This window comes from Gekko japonicus, unplaced genomic scaffold (assembly GCF_001447785.1).
Source record: "Gekko japonicus isolate JY-2015 unplaced genomic scaffold, Gekko_japonicus_V1.1 scaffold441, whole genome shotgun sequence".
NCBI classification, from domain to species: domain Eukaryota; kingdom Metazoa; phylum Chordata; class Lepidosauria; order Squamata; family Gekkonidae; genus Gekko; species Gekko japonicus.
The window spans coordinates 912,208-938,589 of record NW_015172017.1 but is presented as its reverse complement, the minus strand read 5'-3'; the positions used below and the strand labels follow the sequence as shown (position 1 = coordinate 938,589).

The 26,382-nt window shown below is 50.8% G+C and overlaps 1 protein-coding gene across 1 annotated transcript in view; it reads right to left on the bottom strand.

The window, feature by feature from the left end:
* Positions 1 to 761: 761 nt before the first annotated feature.
* RPGRIP1 (retinitis pigmentosa GTPase regulator interacting protein 1) overlaps positions 762 to 26,382 on the bottom strand; it is a 57,947-nt gene continuing 32,326 nt past the window's right edge. Inside the window, exons 17-26 of the mRNA XM_015420432.1 lie at positions 25,906 to 26,054; positions 23,457 to 23,790; positions 20,056 to 20,237; positions 16,295 to 16,489; positions 13,123 to 13,258; positions 11,454 to 11,564; positions 6,379 to 6,555; positions 4,678 to 4,762; positions 4,450 to 4,580; positions 762 to 880 (exon numbers count right to left, since the gene is read on the bottom strand). Coding sequence (XP_015275918.1) covers positions 762 to 880; positions 4,450 to 4,580; positions 4,678 to 4,762; positions 6,379 to 6,555; positions 11,454 to 11,564; positions 13,123 to 13,258; positions 16,295 to 16,489; positions 20,056 to 20,237; positions 23,457 to 23,790; positions 25,906 to 26,054 — 1,619 coding nt within the window. The remainder of the gene's footprint in view (positions 881 to 4,449; positions 4,581 to 4,677; positions 4,763 to 6,378; positions 6,556 to 11,453; positions 11,565 to 13,122; positions 13,259 to 16,294; positions 16,490 to 20,055; positions 20,238 to 23,456; positions 23,791 to 25,905; positions 26,055 to 26,382) is intronic.

Sequence of the window (26,382 nt, the reverse complement as noted above, 5' to 3'; positions counted from 1 at the left end):
TCAGCGATGCGCTTCTCTGCCGTTCCCGTCACTTCTTTTCTTTCGCCCTCGTCTTTCCCCCTCTCCCAGGGGGTCTACCGACTTTGAGCTATCTCCCCCCGCCGCTCCTTTCCTTGACTCCCAGGATCTTTGTTCTTGGACAGATCGGAGGGGGAGGGGGGACTGCCGGCCTGAGATTTGCACCTGAGAACAAGCGCTTCAGTGAAGCAGACGCCAGGCGCTGCTGGGGAAAACGGGGCCTTCCCCGTTCAGTTTCTCACATTGAAACCCCGCAGCGTGCAGAAGACTCCCATCTCGGAACAGTGACGGGGAGGGGAGGAAAGAGAGGCACGCGGAGAAAAGGGCTCTTGCTAATTTTTTCAGATTGTCAGGCGCTGTCCGTATGTATCTGTTTTCTTTTTCTCCGTCAGGTCTCCAGTGAGCAAAGTGTTTTAGGAGAGGGAGGGGGGACAGGAGGGGTCGAATTCATCGCCTGCCCTCTGCCCTTCCCCCCCCCTTTGCTTTTCTTCTCGGGGGGGGGGGTCACTGATTCAGGGCGGGGAGGGGGCTTTCTCGGATCCTCTTTTTTTCGTAGCCGTTAGCACTCGGTATTTTTGACTTTGGAAAAAAAAACTGATCAATAAAAATTGTTTTTTTTTAAGGATTTGGAAAGTTTATTGGTTGGCTTCTTCCTCGCAAACGACACCCCACCCGCCACCCCACAACCCCAGGTTTGGTTGAGTTTGGTCCTAGAACCTGTTCCGTGCTCAGCACCCTGCCGGTCACACCCCCTCGCTGCTTGTTCTTTTGCCCGCCCAGTAGATGAGGCGCAGGGCAGCCGCCGCTTCCACAGAGACTCTCAGCAGACCAATGCTATTGTTGGGGTCCAGGGGACTGACAACTGAAAGAAGAAGAAGAAGAAGAGATTAGATTTATGCCCCGCCCTTCACTGGAGTCTCAGAGGTGCTTACAAACGCCTTTCCCTTCCCCTCCCCACAACAGACACCCTGTGAGGTGGGTGGGACTGAGAGAGCTCTGACAGAAACTGCTCTTTTTCAAGAACAGCTCTTATCAGAACTACGGCTTGCCCAAGGTCTTCCAGCAGGTGCAAGCGGAGGAGTGGGGAATCAAACCTGGTTCCCCCAGAATAGAGGCCACGCACTCAACCACTACACCAAATTGGCTCTCAGCAGAGACGTAAGATAAGAGAGGTTAGAAAGGGCAGGCCCATAAGGAGATGCTAAGTAAAACACTAAATCACCGTGTATAATTTTACAATTTTTTAAATCTTTTTTAATATATGCGAAGTATAAATTTTTAGAGTATTTTTGAGTGTATCACATTAGGACCTTGAGTCTAAGATAAGACTTCATTACTGGCTGTAAATATCACCATAGGAGTTATATATGTTGAGCTTCATGGTTAACGCTTAAGCAGTATTCTTGTTAATTACTCCAAAAATACTCTAAAAATTTATACTTAGCATATATAAAAAAGTTATAAAACTTGTAAAATTATACACGGTGATTTAGTGTTTTACTTAGCTTACATACACCGTGGTCTGGTTTGTTGTAATTAATACCATAAAGAGATGCAGCAGCATTTTGCTGTGGACATGACAGGCTGGTACCTGGAAAACATGAGCGTAGCATTCATTAACAGTGTTTCTATCACGCTTGCTAGGGGGAAGACACCGAAGATGTGTTTTCAATACAGATTCACAGGGGCAGCAAGCCATAGTTCTGGCACAGCTGTTCTTCAAACAGCCGTTTCTGTCAAGAGCTCTCTCAGCCCCACCTACCTCACAGGGTGTCTGTTGTGGGGAGGGGAAGGGGAGGGAGACTGTAAGCCGCTCTGAGACTCCTTCGGGTAGTGAAAGGCGGGGTATAAATCCAAACCTCCTCCTCTTCTACATTCGAGACCAGTAGCAACTTAGGGACCAACAAAATTGGGGGGGGGGGGTCATAAGCAATGCTCCCTCTAAGCTGTGGAGTCTTGTGAGCAAAAATTCTACTTTGTGACCTACTGGCATTAAAGTTGTGAGCGAGCGATTTGGCTACTGCATAAGCTAGTTTGCTCTGGAGCCATCCTTCCTGAGCTGAGACAAATGTGTGAGCCGGAGGCTAAAAAACTGAGCTAGCTCACACTAACTCAGCTTAGAGGGAACACTGGCCATAACCTTCCTCGAGTCGAAGCCTGCAAAGGGAGTTTGACTCTCGAAAGCTTCTACCCTGCACATCTTGTTGGCCTCTGAGGTGTTACTGGATCTAGCTGTTCGAATCCGGAGCAACCAAAACCTCAGTTCAGGCGTCATATGAAGCTGTGCTTTATGTCCACTGCGGTTGCCTTGTCAAACCGGGCTTCAGCGAGCAGGTGGCCATTCAGATCCTGGTTCGTCACCTTGTCTCCGCCCCCCGGCTTAGCTTATATCCCAATGAGGAATGACAACGAACACACAGAAAACACGGTAAGGTTGAGTAAATGTGGGAAAACACCCGTGAGGTGTGTTGCTTCAATGCTTGCTGCATCTCTTTTTGGAACACAAAACAGCCTATGATATTGGCATTGACGACTGTTGCATCTCTCATCAGAAAGCAAGAGAGTCTACAGCACTGAATCATGTCTGCATATTCGTCTCTGTAGCTGTGGACTTTTCTACAAGATAGATATTTAGGGTTTTGTTATCAATGTACTATAACAAGATACACGAGGGTCTTTATTGTACATTTAAGTATATGATTTAAATGAATATATGAAGGCACAGTAGCATACCAGAATTGTGTGTTTTGTTTTAACACGGTGTTTTTCCACGTTTACTTTGCTTATATCCCAGCCTGCACTGGGGCTGGAGGAGCCCCAGGGAACAAGCCAGGATCTCACATTCACACAGGGGTCATTTCTTGCAGGAGCGTGCAGGAGCAGAGCTCCGGTAGTAAAGAGCCCAGGGGGCGGGCACGTGCAACAAGCCCCGCCCCCTGTTCCCAGCAGCCCTCAGTCAGAGCAAGAAGCAGCCAGGTAAGTTGCAGAGCTCCCCCCAGTCCAAAACCATCCAGTGGCACCTTTAAGACCAAGTTTTATTCAGGTACAAGCTCTCCCTCCTCTGCGTGGGCAGATTTGTACTCCTCCCTCCCCCCCAAATAGCTAGCAATCCAAAACAGTCCAGTGGAGCCTGAGCGGTGGGTGTTGCCTTCTGACACACTTCAGGTGATGTCAGGGGGTGTGGCCTATGCAGATAAGTTATGCTAATGAGCTGCACCTCTTTTTCTATGAAATGACCCCTGCATTCACACAACACCTGAAACCATCCTTCAGACGAACTGAGGTTACCGAGCCAACTTGTCACCACGCTTCTGCATGCCGGTTTGACAAATCCTAACCATGCCGTGCCCTGGATGGCCCAGACCTCCCAGGAAGCTAAGCAGGGGTCGGTCCTGGTTAGTAGTCAGATGGGCCACCACCAAAGACGTCCAGGGCTGCTATGGCAACACAGGCAACAGCCACCCACCCCTAAGCATCTCTTGCCTTGAAAACGACAGCGTCATAAGACTTGGAGGTGCTTTCTGCCACCGGCCTAGCCACAGTGACCTGCATTCAGACGGTCACAGTAAGCCATTCACTGTAGTTTGGTTAAGCCACTGTACTGTGTGACGACGGTGAACAGCCTCCAAAATGAACGGGGCTTAAGACGTTTTGGGGGCCACCTTGGAACTCAGCCCATCTTACCCCAAGGACATGCTGCCTCCGCCACAAGCACAACAAGGCTGGGGGCAATGCTCCCTCTAAGCTGTGGAGTCCCATGAGCCAAAATCCTCCTTTGGGAGCGACTGGCATTAAAGTTGTGAGTGAGCAATTTGGCGACTGCATAAATTAGTTAGCTCTGGAGCCCTCCTTCCTGAGCTAAGGCAAAAATGTGTGAACCGGAAGCTAAAAAAACTGTGAGCTAGCTCACAGTAACTCAGCTTAGAGGGAACACTGGCTGGGGGTGCCCTAGACTTCAGTGCAGATGGGATCCAGTGCAGATGGGATGCAGCTTCTTAGCGGGAGCGGTGGCATAGTGGGTATATCCCACTGCCTTAACATCCGAACTGTGTCAGTTCGAGCCCCGCGCTGGTGTGAGCAGCCAGCCTGTCTTCCCCAGCTCATCGTCCACCCAGTGATTCGAAAGCCTCAGCGGGTAGATAAAATGGGAACCACTCCTTAGAGACTCCCTTCTGGGAAGGTGTTAGCTCTCGGTTGGAGACGTCCTGGTCTGGACCCGGAAGGCGGAAGAATCTACTGCGTGTGCAACTTAAATGAATTATATGTTGTCTTCCCTATCCCCTATGAAAAACATTATTAGTCCCCTGTCTAAAGAGTAACTGTAAATCACTTTGAGCCCACTTGTGGGGAAAGCGATTAATAAATCTAAAGTATTATTATTATTATTATTATTATTATTATTATTATTATTACTACTACTACTACTACTACCTGGCAGGTTCTGCTGCAGGACGTCACTTCCTGTCAGGAGGATCTGCCGCAGGTCCAGATAGGCAAAGCCCACGTCCTCACACTCTCCTCTGGCCCCGGGCAGAGGTTCACTCACCACTACGAACTGCAGCCTGTATTGAAGGAAGAACACCGTGAATCCAGGGGCTGTGGGCACACTGTCCCCCCTCTGGCAAGTTAGGGGGGAGGGGTGCGCAAGGGGATGCTCACTGGTTATGCGGTGGCTCCTCCACCACCAGCATGGAAAACAGCAGCTGCCTCTGAATGCTGGCTGGGTCCGGGTCCAGTTTAATCACTGCAGGAGAAGAATGCAGGGTGGGTTTTGCATTTGTTAGTCAGTATGTACTTTTTATGTTGTTTTAGACTTTTATGGTTTACGCCAATGAGGTACATTGTACCGCTCTTGTTAGCCGCCCTGAGCCTGTTCGCAGGATGGGCGGGATATAAATATAATAAATAAAAATAAATTTGAGCCGATTCACGCTGAGCACGTGGATGTACACAAAACGGTGTGGTTCCCCCCCCCCTCCATCCATCCACCAGAGAACACAGTCAAATGCTGCCACTTTCAATCCACCTCCAGTGCACTTCTGTGATCCATCGCAAGTGGGTTTTGCAGTTTCACTCTAAAAATCCAGCCGTAAAGTGCACTAAAAGGGTATTCATTCAACAGGTGTAAAAGCAGTGAATGCGGGAACATCTTGTCTGTATACCAACTTCCTGCATATACCATCTGCTTGTAAGGAATAGCCAACGTGCATTCGGTTTAAGAACGGAATGGGGGACCAGTCCCTGGGTAAATATGGGGCTTGTATCACATTCAGGTGTACATGCATTGTCTAGAAGATGAGAATTAACTCGATGCGCATACAAAGAACAATCGAGTACACTGTTCAGGGATGATCCATGCATTCACTGTAACTTGTGAACAGGGGTGTTCTCAACAAAGAATCTGCATTCTCCTATTCATCAGTTTAACTATAAAATAGGAGGTGTATGAGCAGTATTATAATACCATTGTGCACACCTAACCTAGGACAAAAAGTTGATTTAAAATGGGGGGAGCTTAATGAAATTATTGAAAGTGCTTGGAAAGTTTTCCCTGTACATTCATGGTATTTAACTGGTTCAGCTTATTGTACTGGAGTATTACATGGATGATCAATTTGTAGTAGACAGTAGTAGTAAAAGCAGGGCTATTTTTGGGCAGGAACGGAGTTCCGGCTGGCTCCCAAGTTGGCCACGCCCAGCAGGAACTCATTACCATAATAGGCCACACCCAACAGCAGAAAATCATTAGGATTGGCTACAGTAGGTGTGTGTGGCCTAACATGCAAAGGAGTCCCTGCTACAAAAAAAGCCCTGGGTTTTGACAACAAACAAGGTAAGCAGAATAACAAGCAAAAGGTGGGTGTGGCTGGATGACCACACTTCTGGTAACATGGGGGTGCGGCCTAATGTGCTAATGAGCTGTGCTGTCAGGGGTGTGGCCTAATATGCTAACGATCTCCTGCTGTTGGGTGTGGCCTATTATGCTAATGAGTTCCTGCTGGGCTTTTTCTACAAAAAGAGCCCTGAAAAAGTTTATTGTCTGTTTCCAAAGGCCATTACAATCTGACACAGGTAACATAATTACAAACGTCAGCATTAAAACTAACCAAAATGACTACAACCGAGCATGCACAGCCCATCAGCAGTGTCCAGGGTTCAAATGGAGCAGTTTTTACTTTCTAAGAGCTAGTGGGGCCTACCAAAGATGGATACAGAATTTGTAAAGAAGACTTAACGTTCATCTTGGGGGCCCGGATGCTGATGCGTCTGCCTGCCAATGAGCCCAGCAAGCGGCTAGGGAAGCCGTCCCCCTCCCGCCTACAGATTCCATATGTCACGAGAGTCCTACTATGCACTCACCCTTGCTGAAGTGGAAGTAGATCTCCTGGCCTCCGAGAGGCTTCCGTAATGAGAAGGGGGTCTCCGTTTCCTCCAGCGGCACTCCCGGGAAGTGGTACTCCACATAGAGTTGCTGGATGCCCTCATTGGCGACTGGTTCGCTGTCTGGGTGTAGGCTGAGAGAGACCACCTCCACGCGAATTCGGTCTAAAAGCCGCTAAGGAGTACAAAACAGAGTCCCTTGTTCAGAAACAGCTTGGCTGAAACTCTTAGAACCATTAGGGAGGAAGGGCAATTTGGTTAAAGCGGGCCAAGCGGTGGCACAGTGGGTATATCCCACTGTCTTAACATCCGAACTGTGTTAGTTCGAGCCCCGCGCTGGTGTGAGCAGCCAGCCTGTTGTCCCCAGCTCATCGTCCACCCAGCGATTCGAAAGCTTCGGCGAGTAGATAAAATGGGAACCACTCCTTAGAGAGGGTGGGCACACCAATCTCCCTTGTGGGAGGGCGTTAGTTGACGGTCGGGACTTCCTGGTCGAGGTTCGGGAAAAGGCGGAAGAACTTCTTGGCTACAAAAATCCCTGCAGTGGATGTCTCCGGCCAGGCGGTGGCAGTGTGGCGATGTGACATACGGGTCCTGAAGCCTGGTCGACAAGCAGCCGTTCGGAAAATGACTGAGCCAAGCCAGAAGACGTTTACACCGTGCAGTGACAGCGTGTACAATTAAAAATGAATATATGTTGTCCTCCCTATCCCCTTTGAACATTGTTAGTCCCCTGTCTAATGTGTAACTGTACATCGCTTTGAGCCTACTGGGGAAAGCGATTAATAAACTGAAAGTATTATTATTATTTATTAAGAACATAAGAGAAGCCATGTTGAATCGGGCCAGTGGCCCATCCAGTCCACCACTCTGTGTCGCACAGTGGCCAAAACCCAGGTGCCATCAGGAGGTCCACCAGCAGGGCCAGACTCCAGAAAACCTCCCACTGTTACTCCCCAAGCACCAGGAATATAGACCATCACTGCCTCAGACATAAGAACGTAAGAGAAGCCATGTTGTATCAGGCCAGTGGCCCATCCAGTCCAACACTCTGTGTTGCACAGTGGCCAAAACCCAAGTGCCATCAGGAGGTCCACCAGCAGGGCGAGACTCCAGAAGACCTCCCACTGTTACTCCCCAAGCACCAAGAATATAGACCATCACTGCCTCAGACATAACGTAAGAGAAGCCATGTTGGATCAGGCCAGTGGTCCATCCAGTCCAACACTCTGTGTCACACAGCAGCCAAAACCCAGGTGTCATCAGGAAGGCCCACCAGTAGGGCCAGAACTCCAGAAGCCTTCCCACTGTTGCCCCACAAGCACCAAGAATACAGAGGATTATTGAGATATATGTCAGAGATTGATAGAGGTAGCAAGCAGTTACTATAGATCAGTTTGATCTGTTTGTCAGACCTAGCTGTCATGCTAGTAGTCATGTAATTTTACAGCCAGGTGTTTTCTAGCAGGTGTTGCTCTTTCGGGTCTTGTTAGAGTTAGTGATTACATCACCTTGTTAGAGATTGGCTGGGGTTTAGCATAATAGCTATCAGCTTAGTAAAATGGATGGGGACTCAGTTCTCATAGACTAAGGCATGACATGCTGTTCAATAGCCTGTAAATATCTCTGTATATATTCACCTTTATAACTATATAAACTATCTGTGCACCTTCATAACTGGTCAGTCTCCCGCTTCTTATTTACAATACCCAATAAGGTACACTTGCCCCAGACAGAGTGTTCCATCTATACCGTGTGGCTAATAGCCACTGATGGATCTCTGCTCCATACATTTATCCAATCCCCTCTTGAAGCTTTCTATGCTTGTAACTGCCAATGGGATCATGTCTGACCACCAGCATCTGTACTTGGAGTGTTACAAGATCCACAGGGGAGAATCAGCCTCCTCAGAGATGTTGATGATGAGAGTTGCAAGGACAGACAATTCCCTGTGAGTGTTCACGGGATTGGTAAGTGTGGAACAGGCAGTGTGGTGCAGTGGTTAGAGTGCTGGACTAGGACCTGGGAAGCCCAGGTTCGAATCACCACTCCGCCACTGAAAGTTGTTGGTTGTCCTCAGGCCAGTCACACAATCTTGGCTCGACCTACCTCCAATGTTCCCTCTAAGCTGTGGAGTCTTGTGAGCAAAAATTCTACTTTGTGAGCTGCTGGCATTAAAGTCGTGAGCAAGGCATTAGGCTACTGCATAAATCAGTTTGCTCTGGAGCCATCCTTCCTGAGCTAAGGCAAAAATATGTGAGCCGGAGGCTAAAAAACTGTGAGCTAGCTCACACTAACTCAGCTTAGAGGGAACACTGCCTACCTCCCAGGGTTGTTGTGAGGATAAAATGGAGGAGAGGTGAATAAATGTGTTCCACTCTGGGTCCCCGCTGGGGAGAAAGGTGGGGCATAAAAATTAGCATATGAGGCTAGCCCAGCCTCATCAGAGCTCGGAGAGAGCCAGTGTGGTATCAGTGTGGTTAAAGAGCAACAGACTCTAATCTGGAGAACCGGGCTTGATTCTCCACTTCTCCTCCACATGAAGCCAGCTGGGTGACCTTGGGCCAGTCACAGCTCCTTCAGAGCTCTCTCAGCCCCAGGGCTCTTTTGTAGCAGGTACCCATTTGCATATTAAGCGACACACCCCTAATGTAGCCAATCCTCCAAGAGCTTACAGTATCCCCTGTAAGGAGAGCACTGTAAGCTCTTGGAGGATTGGCTACATTAAGGGGGTGTGGCCTAATATGCAAAGGAGTTCCTGCTACAAAAAGAGCCCTGTTAAGTCAGCCCAAAACATTAGCTTACCACCCAGTGGTGCATAACACTGAAAAAGCTAGAACTTCAGGCTGCCAGACAATCCTAGGATCCCCTGGCTATACTACACACAATGCTAGATGGTAATTAATGAATCTCGGAAGCTCAGCAGGGTTAGCTTCCGTTAGTACTTGGGTGGGAGACCACCAAGGAAGCCCAGGGTTGCTATGCAGAGGCAGACAAAGGCAAACCACCTCTGAAGGTCTCTTGTCTTGAAAATCTCACAGGATTGCCCTAAGCCAGCTATGACTTGACAGCCCTTTCCAATACCCCTCTGGCTGGTGAAGGCCCTCTGGGGTCTTGGCCAGAGAACAGTCTTGCTTGCACCGAGAGCCGGTGTGGGAATTGATAGGCTGACCCAGGGAAATGTGGGCTTTATTTTATTTATTTATTTATTTAGATTTAGATGTATGTCCCGCCCTACCCCGAAGGCTCAGGGCGGCTTCATGTGGACCCTGCTGAGCTTCCGAGATCTGACTACTTCATTAATTACCATATAGCATTGTGTGTAGTATAGCCAGGGGATCCTAGGATTGTCTGGCACCCTGAAGCTCTAGCTTTTTAGGTGTTATGCACCACTGGATGGTAAGCTAGACATGTTTTGGGCTGAGAGAGCTCTGAGAGTACTTGTGATTGACCCAAGGTCACCCAGCTGGCTGCATGTGGAGGAGTGTGGAATCAAACCTGGTCCTACAGATTAGAGTCTGTTGCTCTTTAACCATGATACCACGCTGGCTCTCTCCGAGCTCTGATGAGGCTGGGCTAGCCTCATATGCTAATTTTTATGCCCCACCGTTCTCCCCAGCGGGGACCCAGAGTGGAACACATTTATTCACCTCTCCTCCATTTTATCTTCACAACAACCCTGGGAGGTAGGTCGAGCCAAGATTGAAACCCCATCGTTACAAATCTCCCTCCATCCCCTTCCACCAGTCTCGGGTGTTCAGACCAGCTCCTCTTTCCGTGTTGCCTGCAGTAGGTTTCTCACACAAGACCGAGAATCACTACCTGAGGTAAAATAATTGGCCCGGGGAGAAGCCTTACCTTAGCCAAAGCCTGGCCATTCGCCAGTAGGGTTAGGAGGGCCAACAGAACTTTCGTTATCGCTCTGTCAACAGTTCATACATTCAGCTGTCAGTGGTCTTCAGGAGTAGACTGTGATGGGGCTGAACCCCTCAGAAACAACTTAGTTAAAGATCCAATAGCTTTCAATGTGGCCCACACCCCACTTCAATGGAAGACACTCCCAAAAGGCTAGAACTGGAAGGCAACCAATGAAGCTGATGGGCAGCAGGTTCAGGGCGGACAAAAGGAAAGACTACTTTACACAGAGAGTGATTAAAATGTGTGATGGCCACAGGAATAAACAACATTCAAAGGGGATTAGATAGATTCATGGAGCATTAGGTCCGTCAACGGCTACTAAACATGGTGGCTGAGGGGAACCTCCACGTTCGGAAGCATTAATCCTCTGAATCCCAGACACAGGAGGCAACCTCAGGGGAAGACCTTGGCCTCTATCCTTTGTTATTGGCCAAACAAAGGAACTGGTTGGTTACTGTGTGAGATAGGATGCTGGACTAGATGGACCATTGGTCTGATCTAGCAGGGTTCTTCTGAGGTTCTTATGAAGGTCTCAGCCTCTATCCCCCATTGTTGGTGGTCCAGAGGAATTGATTGGCTACTGTGTGAGATAGGATGCTGGACTAGATGGACCATTGGTCTGATCTAGCAGGGTTCTTCTGAGGTTCTTATGAAGGTCTCAGCCTCTATCCCCCATTGTTGGTGGTCCAGAGGAACTGATTGGCTACTGTGAGAGAGGATGCTGGACTAGAAGTACCACTGGTCTGATCCAGCAGAGCTCTTCTGAGGTTCTTATGAAGGTCTCAGCCTCTATCCCCCATTGTTGGCGGTCCAGAGGAATTGATTGGCTATTGTGTGAGAGAGGATGCTGGACTAGATGGACTATTGGTCTGATCCAGCAGGGCTCTTCTGAGTTTCTTATGAAAGCCTCGGCCTCAATGCCCTGTTGTTGGCCCTCCAGAGGAACTGGTAGGCCACCATGTGAGACAGGACGCTGGACTATTGGTCTAATCCAGCAGCAGGGCTCTTCTGAGTTTCTTATGAAAGCCTCGGCCTCAATGCCCTGTTGTTGGCCCTCCAGAGGAACTGGTAGGCCACCATGTGAGACAGGACGCTGGACTATTGGTCTGATCCATCAGGGCTCTTCTGAGTTTCTTATGACTTCATACTTACCAGCTCCGGAGGCTCCTGCATCCCGGGTGCTGCTACCACCACTTCGTCGCTATCTGTGGTCGGAGCCTCACTGGTGCTCTCTGCTTCCTCAGAGGCTGTGGGCAAAAAGGGAGAGACCGTGACCATAGAGGTTCCCTCCTCCCCTTGGTCTCATTAAGCTTCCTCAGCTCAGTCATTGGAGAAGATAAGCTGTGGTCCACAGATGCTTAGAAGCCACATCTCAGCTGCATCCTTTGTGGTTTCAGATACCAACAGAAGAACACTGCTAGATCACAGCAAAGATCTACCTAATCTAGCACCCTGATTCCCACAAGTGGCCAACCAGGTGCCTCCAAGAAACCAGGAAGCACGTCACAAAAGACAGTATCTCCATACTATCGTTCCCCATAAACTGGTGTTCAGGGGTATGCCGCTTCTAGCCAGGGTAGTTCCACTTAGCTATCATGCATCATAGCTCCTCCATGAATGTGTCTAAACCATCTAGGCCTTTGAGTAGGAGCCGCCGCCACCATCATTACGGCATCATCATCATGTTGCCATCATCACCATCGTTCTATCTACGTCCCCCTTATTGGTCCCGCAAATTGACCACCCCCGGAGCGGGGACTATTGAGGGTGCAAGACGTGCCTGGCAGAGAACAACGCTGTATGGACGTACATTGTTGCTGCTATATTGACTGTTATTATTGTTGCTTGTTAGTATTTTTAGAACCCCATCTTGAATTTTATAGTTAACTAATTTCAGAGCACCGTAAAGTAAATTTTAGTGTACTGTAGTTATTGTATTTTATATTATTCTGTACTGTTTTAACGTTTTAACTTGGGCATTCATGCCCCTTGTGAGCCGCCCTGAGCCTTCGGGGAGGGCGGGATATAAATTTAAAGATAAAATAAATAAATAATAAATCTAAGACTGGGGTGTCAAACATAAGGCCCGGGGGCCGGAACTGGCCCGTCCAGGGCTCTTACCTGGCCCACAAGCAGCTGCTATGTATGGAAATGTAAGGTACTTCCCCCCAGTGTTCCCTCTAAGCTGAGTTAGTATGAGCTAGCTCACAGATTTTTAGCCTCCGGCTCACACATTTTTGTCTTAGCTCAGGAGGGATGGCTCCAGAGCAGACTAATTTACGCAGTAGCCAAATCTCTCGCTCACGGCTTTAATGCCAGGAGCTCACAAAGTAGAATTTTTGCTCACAAGGCTCCACAGCTTAGAGGGAACATTGCTCCCCCCTCTACGGCACCCCTTCGGAAAAACCTAGTCTTGTGTATGATTGAATACAATTATTGGGGCTTTTGTGGGCTACCCAGTAAATCAATTGCGTTCACTGCTAGGAATTCTGAGTAAAAATAATATCGTTAATTGGGTTGGTCTGTGACCTTTATAAAGTTTACCTCTCCGGTACCTGGCATTATATTGTATGGCACCTGTGGCCTGGCCCAACAGAGTGACATTTATGTCTGATCCGGCCCTTGCAACAAATGAGTTTGACACCTCTGAAATTCTAAGAGAACAACCCTGAGCAGCTTGATCGGATGCTCACTGCCTGTGTTCTGCATATCATCTTATCTCTCCCTACTCTTCTTTCCCTTGCCTTTGACGAAGAAACTGCCTGCTCTGGTCACTGGGTATCACGCTGACCCTTTGACACCTACCAGCATCCTTCGGTGCGGCCACTTCTGTGGGTGCCCTCGATTCGGCTTCTGGATCCTGGCGTCTTGCTGGCCAGCCCTCCTCTGCAACAGCTGGCGTTTCTTCTTCCTCCTCCTCTTTGAGTTTGTCCAGTGCCACCTGCTGGGACATAAATGCTTACTTGGTGCGGATATGAGAACTGCAGACCTTGGCGTCTCCAGAATGAATGGAAGCAAAATTGCGTCTGCCAAACAAGCAAAGGCAACTGGAGAAGCCTAATCTGTATGCCTCGTGCATGTTAAAGAACGGAGAGTGTCTCTTCTATATATCGTATCATTATTCCTGCCTTCTGCCAAGCAGCACAGGGTGGTGTGCGTAATTCTCCATGTTATCCTCCCGACAATGCGGCAAGGTAGGCTGGGGTAACAGAGAGAGCCTGTCTGGCCCAAGGGAATCCACTGAGCCGCTTCATGACTGGGTGGGGAATTTTTAACCCCCCTTTCTCCAGTCCTCGTTAAACACTAACCACCACACAAATGGAAAATACTTCTTTACACAGAGAATGTTTAAGATCTGGAATTTGCTACCAGAGGGTGCAGTGATGGCCACAAGAATAAACAGCTTTAAAAGACTCTTGAAACCGGTGGGAAACATTGCCCAGTTTGTACCGGCAAGGCGGGGTATAAATTGGAATAAATAAATAAATAAATAAATAAAGGTTCATTTCTAAGAAGCATTGCAGAGGTCTGGTGGGGTATAAATTGGAAGTAAATAAATAAATAAATAAATAAAGGTTCATTTCTAAATCAAATAAAGAAGCATTGCAGAGGTCTGGCGACCCTCTTACTTCATTGTGACTATACAGCACTGGCAAAATAAGGGCTCCGGTCACACAGAGAATTTGCCGCGCGAAAGGCACGAATGCTGGGTGGATTTTCGAGGCGCGATCACAACACAACATCTCGGAAGCATAGCGCACCATGGCCAACCCGTGGCGTGCCGCCGAAGATGCGCAGCTAAAAAGTACCTGCAAAGATTTACTAGCAAATGGTTTGCCACGGGCTGCAGACAGACTTGTTTGGTGTGATTGTGCCGGCAAGCCCTTATTCCCCCCGGCCGTCCTCTTTGCAACGCGCACCAAAGGACGAAACCCTGGTGCGCCACCATCGTGTCTGATCGCATAATGGCGGATCAGAATGCGACGGTGCAAATAGCCATGCCTCTCCCCCCACCCCCGCGTTTTCCGGCACATGTGGCCGGGGCCAAGATTTATTTCTTGATAAAGCATCTTGGGGAAACAGGGATAACAGCCAGCAAACCTATGGGAAGATATTACTCATTTCCCAGCTTTTGGAAGACAGCATTTATTCCCCAGCTTCTACACAATTAATTCCTTCAGGATTAATTGGAGCAAAACCTAAGGAACTTTATGATGCTTATAGCATAAAAGAGATGGTTAATCACAGGAACAACACCCACATCAGTGGTGGAAGTGTTAGTAGAATTCATTTTTTCCCTGATGGGAGATGGCATGAACTGTACATATTATTCTTTATTGCATTACTAATTTGTGAATGTATGAAGTATAATATAAGAGTTGGTTTGGATTCTACTGCAGGTACCGTACCACTAGAATTTGTTGCAACAATTCATTGCATTAATAGAGACTTGTAGTTTATAGACGATAAGGTTGAAGTGGCTTGTTACACAGTTGTTTTTTCTTGTGGTTTTCATACTCAACCAGGGCTCCCAAGTACTTACCTTGATTCGGCAGGGGATATATAGTTCTTTGCGGGAACATTCCTGCAGGGAAAACTCAGGCGCTGCACTATTCCGTCGCCCAGATGTGACATAGGCACGTAGCCGGGCGGCGCCTGTGTTACAAGCAAGAATCTTCCGACAGGGGAGCATGTGTCCCCCGCTGGTTCGTAGGTAGGTACTTGGCAACCCTATGTACCATCTCGTTGGTTGAACTTTAAAAGGGGATGAGGCAGATTCATGGAGGAGAGGTCTATCAGTGGCTACTAACCACGGTGAATAAAAGGAACCTCTACGTTCAGAGGCAGTCAGCCTCTGAATACCAGTGCCAGGAGGCAGCATCAGGGGAAGGCCTCGGCCTCTCTGCCCTGTTGCTGGACCTCCAGAGGAAGTGGATGGCCACTGTGTGAGACAGGATGATGGACTAGATGGACCACTGGTCAGATCCAGCCGGGCTCTTGTGTTCTTACACAAATCTGTCTCCCCTGCTCCCAGTGTTCAGGAGTATCTTAACACAGAGACACTGAAATTTTACCACAATGTGCGCACTTCTGTTAGACTAGGGAATGGATTTTGTGATACCAAATGGAGGCACCCAAGGGATACCGAGACATGTTGATAATTTTTTTTTCCTTTCTGGCAAGTTTCTAGCTCTCATAGAGCAAAAGTTTGTTCTGAATTCAAGCGATGGACTAGAACAGGGATCCTCAACCCTTTTGAGCCCGTGGGCAGCTTTGGAAGTCTAACACAGCATGGTGGGGGCAACCACAAAATGGCTGACGCAGGAGGCACAGCCGGTCACAAAATGGCCGCTGCAGCTTATTTCAGTCACGCAGCGAAGATCCTTGTGCTGTGATGAATTTTTTTTTTAAGAAATCTGCACAGCTAATCAGATCTACGGTGGCCAATCAGGCTTGCTGGGCAAAAGCCCTACCTGGCCTCGCCCACCTTCTAAAAACACTTAGTGGGAGCCAGGAAAGGCAGTGGTGGATGCCCATGGGGACCCCTCGATTAGATGCTTAAAACGTGAGTTGCCCAACTGACGACATCCAGGGCTATTTTTGGGCAGGAACGCACAGGAACGGAGTTCCGGCTGGCTCCCAAGCTGGCCAAGGAACTCATTAGCATAATAGGCCACACCCAACAGCAGGAACTCATTAGGATTGGCTACATTAGGGGTGTGTGGCCTAACATGCAAAGGAGTTCCTGCTACAAAAAAAGCCCTGGGTTTTGACAACAAACAAGGTGAACAGAATAAGGAGCAAAAGGTGGGTGTGGCTGGATGACCACACTTCTGGTAACATGGGGGTGTGGCCTAATATGGTAATGAGCTGTGCTGTCGGGGGTGTGGCCTAATATGCTAATGAGTTCCTGCTGGGCTTTTTTTTACAAAAAAAGCCCTGACGACATCTAATAGGCCTGTGCCTTCTCTCGTACCTTGTGGATGGCACTGTCCACGGCTTCCTTTCCACCATGTCTTCTGCGCTCTGATACTGAACTCGCTTGAGCCGCTCCCCTGGTTCTCTTTTCCAACTCTGCGCGCTTCTGAGGGTGCCTGTCAGGCTCCGGCAGGCTGAGACGCGGCTTCTTCCTCTGGTGCTGGGACCTCAAGGGGGCAGTGGGGCTTGGAGCCTGGACGGGCATGAGAGAAGCAAATCAGTTTGGCGCTTCATGCAGTGCCAGGGCAGAGGTCCTGTCCTGCCAAAAGGCAAGGTGAGTTGACCTCTTGCCCGCATCTGTGGTGCCTAGGGCTACCACGTACTTACCACAAATCGGCGGGGGACGTATAGTTCTTGGCGGGAACATTCCCGCGGGGAAAACACAGGCGCTGCACTATCCTGTCGCCCAGACATGACGTGGGCATGTAGCTGGGCGACGCTCTGGCAATGGGGCTGAAAACTCGATGGTACCATCGAGTTTCCAGCCCCAATGCCGGAGCATCACCCGGCTACGTGCCCAGCGTGCTTACGTCACGTCTGGGTGACAGGATAGTGCGACGCGGCCGTGTTACGCGCAAGAATGTTCCGGCGGGGAAGCATGTGTCCCCCGCCGATTCGTAGGTAGGTACTTGGTAACCCTAGTGGTGCCACTCCCAGTTTTCATAGCCAGGACTTTTTTGTTCAGAGGCATTTAAATTTTCAAGGGGGCAGTTAAATTACAGTTAATTAAATTAATCTGAATGTCTGTCTTTAAAAGGGGAGGCCTTCCTAGCCCTTCCTTTCGAGGGACAGGGCAGCCCGCGTGTTAAATGCCTTTTGAGTTCCCTTCCGAAGAAGAGTGTGAGGAGGAGGAGGAGGAGGAGAAGATTGGATTTATACCCCGCCCTTCACTCAGAGTCTCAGAGCGGCTTACAAACTCCTTCCCCTCCCCCTCCCCACAACAGGCACCCTGTGAGGCGGGTGGGGCTGAGAGAACTCTTTCCAGAAACTGCTCTTTTCAAAAACAGCTCTGACAGAACTATGGCTTGCCCCAGGTCATCCAGCAGCTGCAAGTGGAGGAGTGGGGAATCAAACCCGGTTCTCCCAGATTAGAGTCCGTGCACTTCACCACCACACCAAACTGGCTTACAAAGCTCAGAAGGGCACTCAAGAGTGGCACCTTCAATACATCTCCAGCAATCCCCCTTCCTGCTAGCCCAGTCCTTCTGTATACCACCAAGGTCAGGGCGAGTCTTCCAAAAGCATTCCCATGAGCCCTTGGGAAACATCCTCAAAAATAAGGTTTCTGGTACGGCGATTTGTGAGGTGGAGCTTTTCATCAGGGGGGAGGCAGGGCCCCGAAACGCCCCACTGTAGCGACGGGCCTGCTGGGAAACGCTGGCGTGCCCCTCTATCCATTCCCTCGTTTCCCCCGGCAACAAACAGGGGTGCCAGTTGACTGGCCACCCTCATGAAAAGAGTCCTGAACTCTCTGTCTTGTTAGCTGTGTTGCCCCCTCTGACGTCTTGTCTGTGCCACTACTATGAGGCAGTGCACAGTCCATTCCTTCTAACAGGATCGCTTGAGAAAGAGGGACATGGCCGAGCGGCGATTAGAGTCCAGGTCTCTTGTGATTACTGCGCTTCACTCTACCCTGGGAGGGACCTCAGCATGAAAGGATACTGTAGAGATACAGTGGCTAATTCCTGTTTGGGAAATTCTTGGAGATCGGAGGGAGAGGCCTATGCGGGGGTCATTTCCTGCAGGAGCGCACGGGAGCGGAGCTCCGGCAGTAAAGAGCAGGGGGCGGGTGCATGCAACAAGCCCCACCCCCTGCTCCCAGCAGCCCTCAGTAAGAGCAGGAAGCAACCAGGTAAGTTGCAGAGCCTCCCCCGGCCCCCCGGCCCAAAACAGTCCAGTGGCATCTTTAAGACCAAGTTTTATTCAGGTAAAAGCTCTCCCTCCTCTGCGAGGACAGATCTACACGTTCCCCCCCCCAGCTAGCAATCCAAAACAGTCCAGTGGAGCCCGAGCGGTGGGTGTTGCCTTCTGACACACTTCCGGTGATGTCAGGGGGTGGGGAAGAGGTCGATTTGGGGGAATCGCGGGGGATCGCCGTTCCCCCGGGTGAGATGCGGGGGGCGGGGCACACGACGAAGCCCCGCCCCGCTTCCGGCCGCCCCGCTTCCGGCCCTCATTCAGCCCAGAGGAAGCAGGAGAAGAGGGAGGGTAAGTTGCTTCCTCCCCGCCTCTCCCCACCCCTGCCTGGGGCCAGGGAGGGCCTTCGCGGGGCTTCCTCGCACTCCCGCCGGCCTTGCAGGTCCACCGCCGGGCCCCTAATGGGGCTCAGCAGTGGAGCCGCAAGGCCAGTGGTGGCCGGGACCGTTGGGGGCGGGGGGCCCTTAGTGGGGCTTCCTCGCACTCCCGCCGGCCTTGCAGGTCCACCACAACTAACTAACTGACTGAGTGGTGGGTGTGGCCTTATGACACACTTCCGGTGATGTCAGGGGGTGTGGCCTCATGACACACGTCCGGTGATGTCAGGGGGTGTGGCATATGCTAATGAGTTATGCTAATGAGTCCCCCTAGCTCTTTTTCTACGAAACGACCCCTGGGCCTATGTGGGGGATGTGGGGAGGGATTTCACCTAGAATATATGGTATCCTATAGGGTTTCCCCCCCCCTGAAGTGGCCATTTTCTGCAGGGGAATCGGAGATCTGCCGTCTGGAGATCAGTTGCAATTCCGCGTGTCCACCGTAGGGTCTACAGTACACCCATCCCAAGAGCCACAGGCACAGTTGACTCTTGCTACGGTAATGACGATTTGGTGGTGGAAAGTGCCTTCATCAGAGAGGGCTCATGGCAGCCCCGTCAGGTTTTCAAGGCAAAAGACATTCAGAGGCAATGCTCCCTCTAAGCTGTGGAGTCTTGTGAGCAAAAATTCTGCTTAGTGAGCTGCCGGCATTAAAGTTGTGAGCAAGCAATTAGGCTGCTGCATAAATTAGTTCGCTCTGGAGCCCCATCCTTCCTGAGCTAAGACCAAAATGTGTGAGCCGGAGGCTAAAGAACTGTGAGCCAGCTCACACTAACTCAGCTTAGAGGGAACTCTGTTCAGAGGTGGTTTGCCGTTGCCCACCCCTGTATGGCGACGTGGGGACTTCCTTGGTGGTCTCCCATCCAAGTATTAACCAGGATCCACTCTGCTTCGCTTCTGAGATCTGACGAGATCGGGCCAGCCTGGGCCGGCCGGTCAGTGTGATGACGATCTACTAGCACAAAATTGCACCTGAGCTAAGAAGACGAGCCCACTAGGATCAGCTTTAAAGGTAAAGGTTCCCTTGCTCGAAAGCCAGTCAAGTCCGACTCTAGGGTTGCGGTGCTCATCTCCATTTCCAAGCCGAAGAGCCAGCGCTGTCCGAAGACGTTTCCGTGGTCATGTGGCCGGCATGACTAAACACCAAGGCGCACGGAACGCTGTTCCCTTCCCACCGAAATGGTACCTATTTATCTACTTGCAATGTCTTGCTTTCGAACTGCTAGGTCGGCAGGAGCTGGAACTAGAGACGGGAGCTCACTCCGTCATGCGGCACCCGGGTCTTAAACTGCTGAACTACCGACCTTCCACAGCCTGCAGTTCAGCGTCTTGACCACTTGAGCCACCGCAGCTCCTTAGGATCAGCTTTAGGACAGGCTCGATTGGCCGTCATCTACTCCGCCAGTTTTCTCTGTCCGAAAAGGCCTTTGCCCAGTACGGCACAAAACCCCTTGGACTCTCTCACCGGGCTCTGCAGCGTGGCTTGCTCCTTCTCAATCTGGAGCTCCAAAGACCGTCGATGGGCCTCCCGATCCAAGGAGGCCTGCCGCGGGGAATCCTCGGGGGGCACGTAAAGAAGCTTCCACTCCAGGTTGAGGCTGATGGAACCGCTGGGCTTCCCCGTTGGGTCTGTGAGCACAAAGTCTCCTGGGGAAGAGGAGAAAGAGGAGGCGGAAGGGGTTGGTTATGGTGAGGTGGCTGAAAATGCCGACTTCTGTGGTGACCCCACAGAGTTTTCAAGGCAAGAAGCGAACAGTGGTGGTTTGCCATTGCCTGTCCCCGAGTAGCAAGCCTGGGCTTCCTGGGTGGTCTCCCATCCAAATACTAACCAGGGGTGATCCTGAGTAGTTTTCAAGACCTGATGAGACTGGACTAACCCGGGGTGTAGCTAATACTAAAGGCAAAGGTTTCCCTTGCTTGAAATCCAGTCGAATCCGACTCTAGGGACACGGTGCTCATCTCCGTTCCCAAGCCGAAGAGCCAGTGCTGTCCGAAGACGTTTCCGTGGTCATGTGGCCGGCATGACTACACGCTGAGGCACACGGAACGCTGTTACCTTCCCACCGAAGCTGTACCTATTTATCTACTTACAGTTTCTTGCTTTCGAGCTGCTAGGTTGGCAGGACCTGGGACCAAGACGGGAGCCCGCTCCGTCATGCAGCACTCGGGTCTTGAACTGCTGAACTACTGACCTTCCGGTGTGCATTTCAGCATCTTAACCACTTGAGCCACCACAGCCCTAACCACTTGTGTGAACGGCCACTTATAAATCACAAAGCCAGCTCCTGCCGTATCTAACAGTGGGATTTTCCTGTCATTTTAGTGTGAGACTGTCACTTCACTTCTGAAAACAAATCTCAGTGGCCAAACAGGGCTATTTTTGGGCAGGAACGCACAGGAACGAAGTTCCGGCTGGCTCCTGAGTTGGCCACACCCAGCAGGAACGCATTAGCATAATAGGCCACACCCAATAGCAGAAACTCATTAGGATTGGCTACATTAGGGGTGTGTGGCCTAACATGCAAAGGAGTCCCTGCTACAAAAAGAGCCCTGGGTTTTGACAACAAACAAGGTAAACAGGATAAGAAGAAAAAGGTGGGTGTGGCTGGATGACCGCACTTCTGGCAACAGGGAGTTGTGACCTAATATGCTAATGGGCTGTGGTGTCAGGGTGTGGCCGATTATGCTAATGAGTTCCTGCTGGTCTTTTTCTACAAAAAAAAGCCCTGCCAAAGCATATCTTCGGGACTCCCTCTCCTGGCCCTGGCTCCGACCTGGTGGAACGCTCTGCCGAAATCTGGGCCCTGCGGGATTTGATGCCGTTCTGCAGGGCCCGCAGAACAGAGATGTTCCATCAGGCTTGTGTCGGAGGGCAGCAACAATGTCTGCTGTGGGCCAGCCTGAGTCCAGCGTGGCTGCAGACTCCTCAGCGGAGGAGCCGTATGCAGCCAACTCTGAGCCAGCTGAAGTCAGTGAATTAGAGATTTGGGAGCCTCCAGATTCGGCAGCTGGCCTTGAACCACCCGCGCCTAGCTCTGAAGTAGCCGAGGAAGCGCAGCTGCAGGATAGTAGCCCACCAGGCCCCCCCCCCCCCATTAATTGAACGGCGAAGGGAAAAGCTCTGGCAAGACTTAAGGACACGCGGGCAGAGTCCTCACCTCTTGGCTCGCGCCAGCTGCTTAAGGATAGCAGTTCCGCATAAGTGCAGGGGCACCTCCAAGGAGATGGCTGTAAATCAGGCTTGCTAAGGAATGCCTGTATAAATCAGACCCAGAGAACCGCAGATTTGTGGAAGCAACATGTCACAAGCCTGTGAACTTTATGACCACAGCTCTGGACTCTGCCTGCTACCTGTGACTTTTGGACTGACCCTCGACTCTGCTTTTCGGACCTGCCTGAACCTTGCTGATCAACTACATTGACTCTGCTTTCCTGAACAACCCATGAACTCTCTCTGCAGCTAAACTGGTATTTGGTCTCTGGACTGGACTCTTGACTGTGATCTTAGGTCCCTGCCACACGGGGGGGGGGAGCTGCCGGGGAGACCGGGGAGAAAGCGACGAGACAGAGACGGAGGCTGCCGAACTGCGTGCGCAGTTCGGCCAGGGGTCTTGGATGCGCCGGCAGAAGGACGCGCCGGCGATCCCACGGCCGCGCTTAATGCGGCCATGCTGGTAAGTCCACCTCTGTAGGTGGTTTATTTTAGATGCGGCTTTTCGGCCTGAAGGGCCGGATCGGGGATGGGTGCGCAACGTTTCCCAGATGTTGCGGTGGGATCGCGCCCGTTTGCTGCGCCCCCGATCCGTCCCTCTCCCGGCCCAAAGCCTTTCGTGTGACCGGGACCTTAGTTAAGAGAAGGTAAGAACATAAGAGAAGCCAATGCTGAATCAGGCCAAAGGCCCATCCAGTCCAATATTCTGTCACACAGTGGCCAAAAATACCAGATGCCGTCAGGAGGTCCACCAGTGGGGCCAGGACACTAGAAGCCCTCCCAATGTTGACCCCCCCCAAGCATCAAGATGACAGAGCATCCCTTGCCCCAAACTGAGAGTCCCTATCTATACCTTGTGGCTAATAGCCACTGATGGACCTCTGCTCCATATCTACGCGAGGCAGTTTGCAGAGCGTTCCCTGCGCATGCGCAGGGAACGCTCTTTTAGGTTTGGGGGGATTTTAGTATCCCCCCGGTATGTTTTTAAAGTTTTCAGATTTTTGTGCACACCTGGGGACTGCCCCAAGTGTGCACAAAAATTTCCCTCCCCCCAGGTGCCCCCGATGCGCGGATTTAGATATCCGCACGCACGGGGGCGACTTCGCTCTTAGATATATAGATGTTATTGCAAGAATGGGTTTTAACAGTCTAATTTCCTAGATATTGTTTTGTGAATTGTTGTTACCTCCTCTGAGCCCTGTTGTACAGGGGAGGGAGGGCTATGAATCCAATATATAAATAAAACAATGAAAAGCTCTGCCCCTTAAATGTGGAGAGCATTTCCACACTGATGTGCCTAGAAGCACGCCTGCTGCTGAGCCAAAGTCGCATAATGGTTAGGACACTGGACTAGGATCTGAGTTCGAATCCTCACTCTGCAATTGGAAGGTTGCTGCCCAGTGACCTCGGACCAGTCACTTTTGATCAGCCTAACCTACTCCACAGGTTTGTTGGGAAGACAGAACGAGGCAGGCGGAGCCATGTATGCCGCACTATTCTCCTTAAAGGAAGGGTGGTACATCATGCATAGCCAAGCAGATAATAGAGAGCTGGCATTTGGCAGGAGGCAGGCCCAAAGATGAGATGGAGGATGCAAAGGCCCAGGTAACCTGGTATACACAGGTTTAGGGACTGGGGAGGTCTACACGTCTTACCTGTGACACTACGTCCATGCGCTAGTGGCAAAAGCGGGATCTGGGCTTTGCCCAAGTAATTCCCCGGTTCTGTGTCTTCGTCGTCAAACACGTACACCCAGAAACTCTCCCGGAGCAAGAAATGGTGCAGCTCCGGCGTGACCCTGAGAGGGAAGGTGCGCAGGTCTCCAAAGTGGGGGTTGTTGCTGGAAGGGACGATGACGGTGTCGTGATCTGGGAAGGTGAAGAACCGGTACATGGCGTAGGGGCTGGGCTGGGAGCCGAGCCAGCGGCTGCGCAGGCCAGCGCAGCTTTCGATCCGCACTCGGAACTCATTCCATCCTGGGCCCAGAACCTGAGGGGGGGAAAGGGAGGCGCCGGGGTTAAGCACAGCGGAGGAAAACGCTGTTGTGGTCCAAGCATCTTAAGAGTCTGGGGACGCCTGACTGAGATTCCTTAATGCAATGGATCGCACAGCACTATCCAGACTTGGTGATTTCAGGGGGACGCCAAAACTGCAGTCTGGAGATGTTGCAATTCCAGATCTCCAGGTCCCACCTGGAGGTTGGTAAGTTTCCCCTTCATTACTTTTAGCTTTTGCAGTTTTGTAATGTTTTATAGGAGCTGCGGTGGCTCAAGTGGTCAAGACGCTGAACTGCAGGCTGTGGAAGGTCGGTAGTTCAGCAGTTCGAGACCCGAGTGTGCCGCATGACGGAGTGAGCTCCCGTCTCTAGCTCCAGCTCCTGCCAACCTAGCAGTTCGAAAGCAAGAAATTGCAAGTAGATAAATAGGTACCACTTCGGTGGGAAGGTAACAGCGTTTCATGCGCCTTGGTGTTTAGTCATGCCGGCCACATGACCACGGAAACGTCTTCGGACAGCGCTGGCTCTTCGGCTTTGAAATGGAGATGAGCACCGCAACCCTAGAGTCGGACTCGATTGACTTTTGAGCAAGGGAACCTTTACCTTTACTTTAATGTTTTATATCCAGGCAGAAGCAGTCTTAGCCAATGGGTGATAGGCATAGTTCCCTCTAAGCTGAGTTGGTGTGAGCTAGCTCACAGATTTTTAGCCTCCGGCTCACACATTTTTGTCTTAGCTCAGGAAGGATGGCTCCAGAGCAGACTAATTTATGCAGCAGCCTAATCGCTCGCTCACAACTTTAATGCCAGTGGCTCACAAAGTAGAATTTTTGCTCACAAGACTCCACAGCTTAGAGGGAACATTGGTGATAGGGTTGGTTGCCCCGGGCCACATGCGGGGAGGGGCCCCAACACCCCATAGCTCCACCTCCCAAAGGAGGGGAGAAACGAAAACCATCTGGGGCTCGGGCAGCTGCTTCCAGTGGCAGCAAGCTCCTGCCCTCATGGGGCACATTTTGCTTGGGACTGGCAGAGGGGGCAGTCATTCTGGGGGCCCATTCCTGGACTTTTGCCCAGGGCCACGGAATCACCAAAACCGGTCCTGTATTGAGGTTGTGCTGCCCACTTTGAGGCAGGGTGAGGTGCAAGTCTAGAGCAGCACGGTAACACGGACATGGCACTCCCGGGCAAGCAAGCTCCCCCATTCATCTCAATGGAGGACATGACCCCTCCATCAAAGTGAATGGGAAATCCCGATCCTTGCAAGGAATCACCGGATGAGGCTGCCCATCTCCCATTGTCTCGTCTCTCATACCCCACTGCCCACTCTCTTCGCCTGGCTGCTCGGGTGCTGCAGGCTGAAATTCGAATTTTCATCTTGGAATGCTGTGACTGTTGGTTATCACTTGAGGGATTTTTAATTGATTGAGGGATGATTAATTGAATTCATTGAATGTTTTATTCAGCGTTGCAACCACCCTGCGCCTGTAACCCAAGGGAGGGCAGGATAGAAATCAAATAAAATAAATAAAATAAGTAAATTGTCCCAATTGAATCATAGAATCACAGAGTTGGAAGGGGACCTCCAGGGTCATCTAGTCCAACCCCCTGCACAATGCAGGAAATTCACAAATACCTCCCCCTCCACACCCCCAGTGACCCCTGTTCCATGCCGAGAAGATGTCAAAAAACGTCCAGGATCCCCAGCCAAACCGGCCTGGAGAAAAATTGCTTCCTGACCCCAAAGTGGCGATCAGCATTTCCCTGGGGGTGTAAGAAAGGGCCACGAGAACTAAGCACTGAGGCAACCCTTCCTGCCCTCCCTCTCACGATCTGCCTAATTTCACAGAAGCAGCAGTGCTGTCGGATGGCCATCTAGCCTCTGTTTAAAAACCTCCAGAGAAGGAGAGCCCACCACCTCCCGAGGAAGCCTGTTCCACTGAGGAACTGCTCTGTCAGGAAGTTCATCCTCATGTTTAGCTCGAAAGTCTTCTGATTTAATTTCAACCTGTCGAGTCTGGGTTTGTTTCACAATAACCCCGTAAGAAGAAGAAGAGCACTACAGGCGCAAATAAGTCCCCGCTTGGGCCCCAGCTCCCCTTTCCTCACCCCCTCTTGGGCGACAGGAGCCCGTGGCACTCCCGCAGACAGGTAGCCCAAGGCTTTGGCCTGCTGGCGATGCAGTCTCAGGATTTGTTCGATTGGAAAGCGAAGCCTCACCCAGTACTCCAGAAGGCCGTAGTCCTCACCGTTGGGACCTACAGGGACGTGGGCAAAGGCGTGGTGGGGATTGGGCAGGCAGGGATGTTAAGGAAGTGGAGGTAGGAATGCCAGCATGGAACCAAGAGACACAAAGGAGGCGAGGAAAGGTCAGGTTTGTGGATAGCTCTGCAATGAGCCACAAGAGGGTACTCTTGAGCACAGTCTGTGCCGAAGGCGGCTTTGGAGCAGAAATCACGCCAGCCTAGAGATGTGAAGGCCTGGAAAAAACCCGGAAAAATTCGGGGGGGAAACGGTTTTTCCCGTTTTTTTCCTGAAGCCTTTTTTGTTTTTTTTCCGAAAAATTGAAAAAATTGAAAAAAGAAA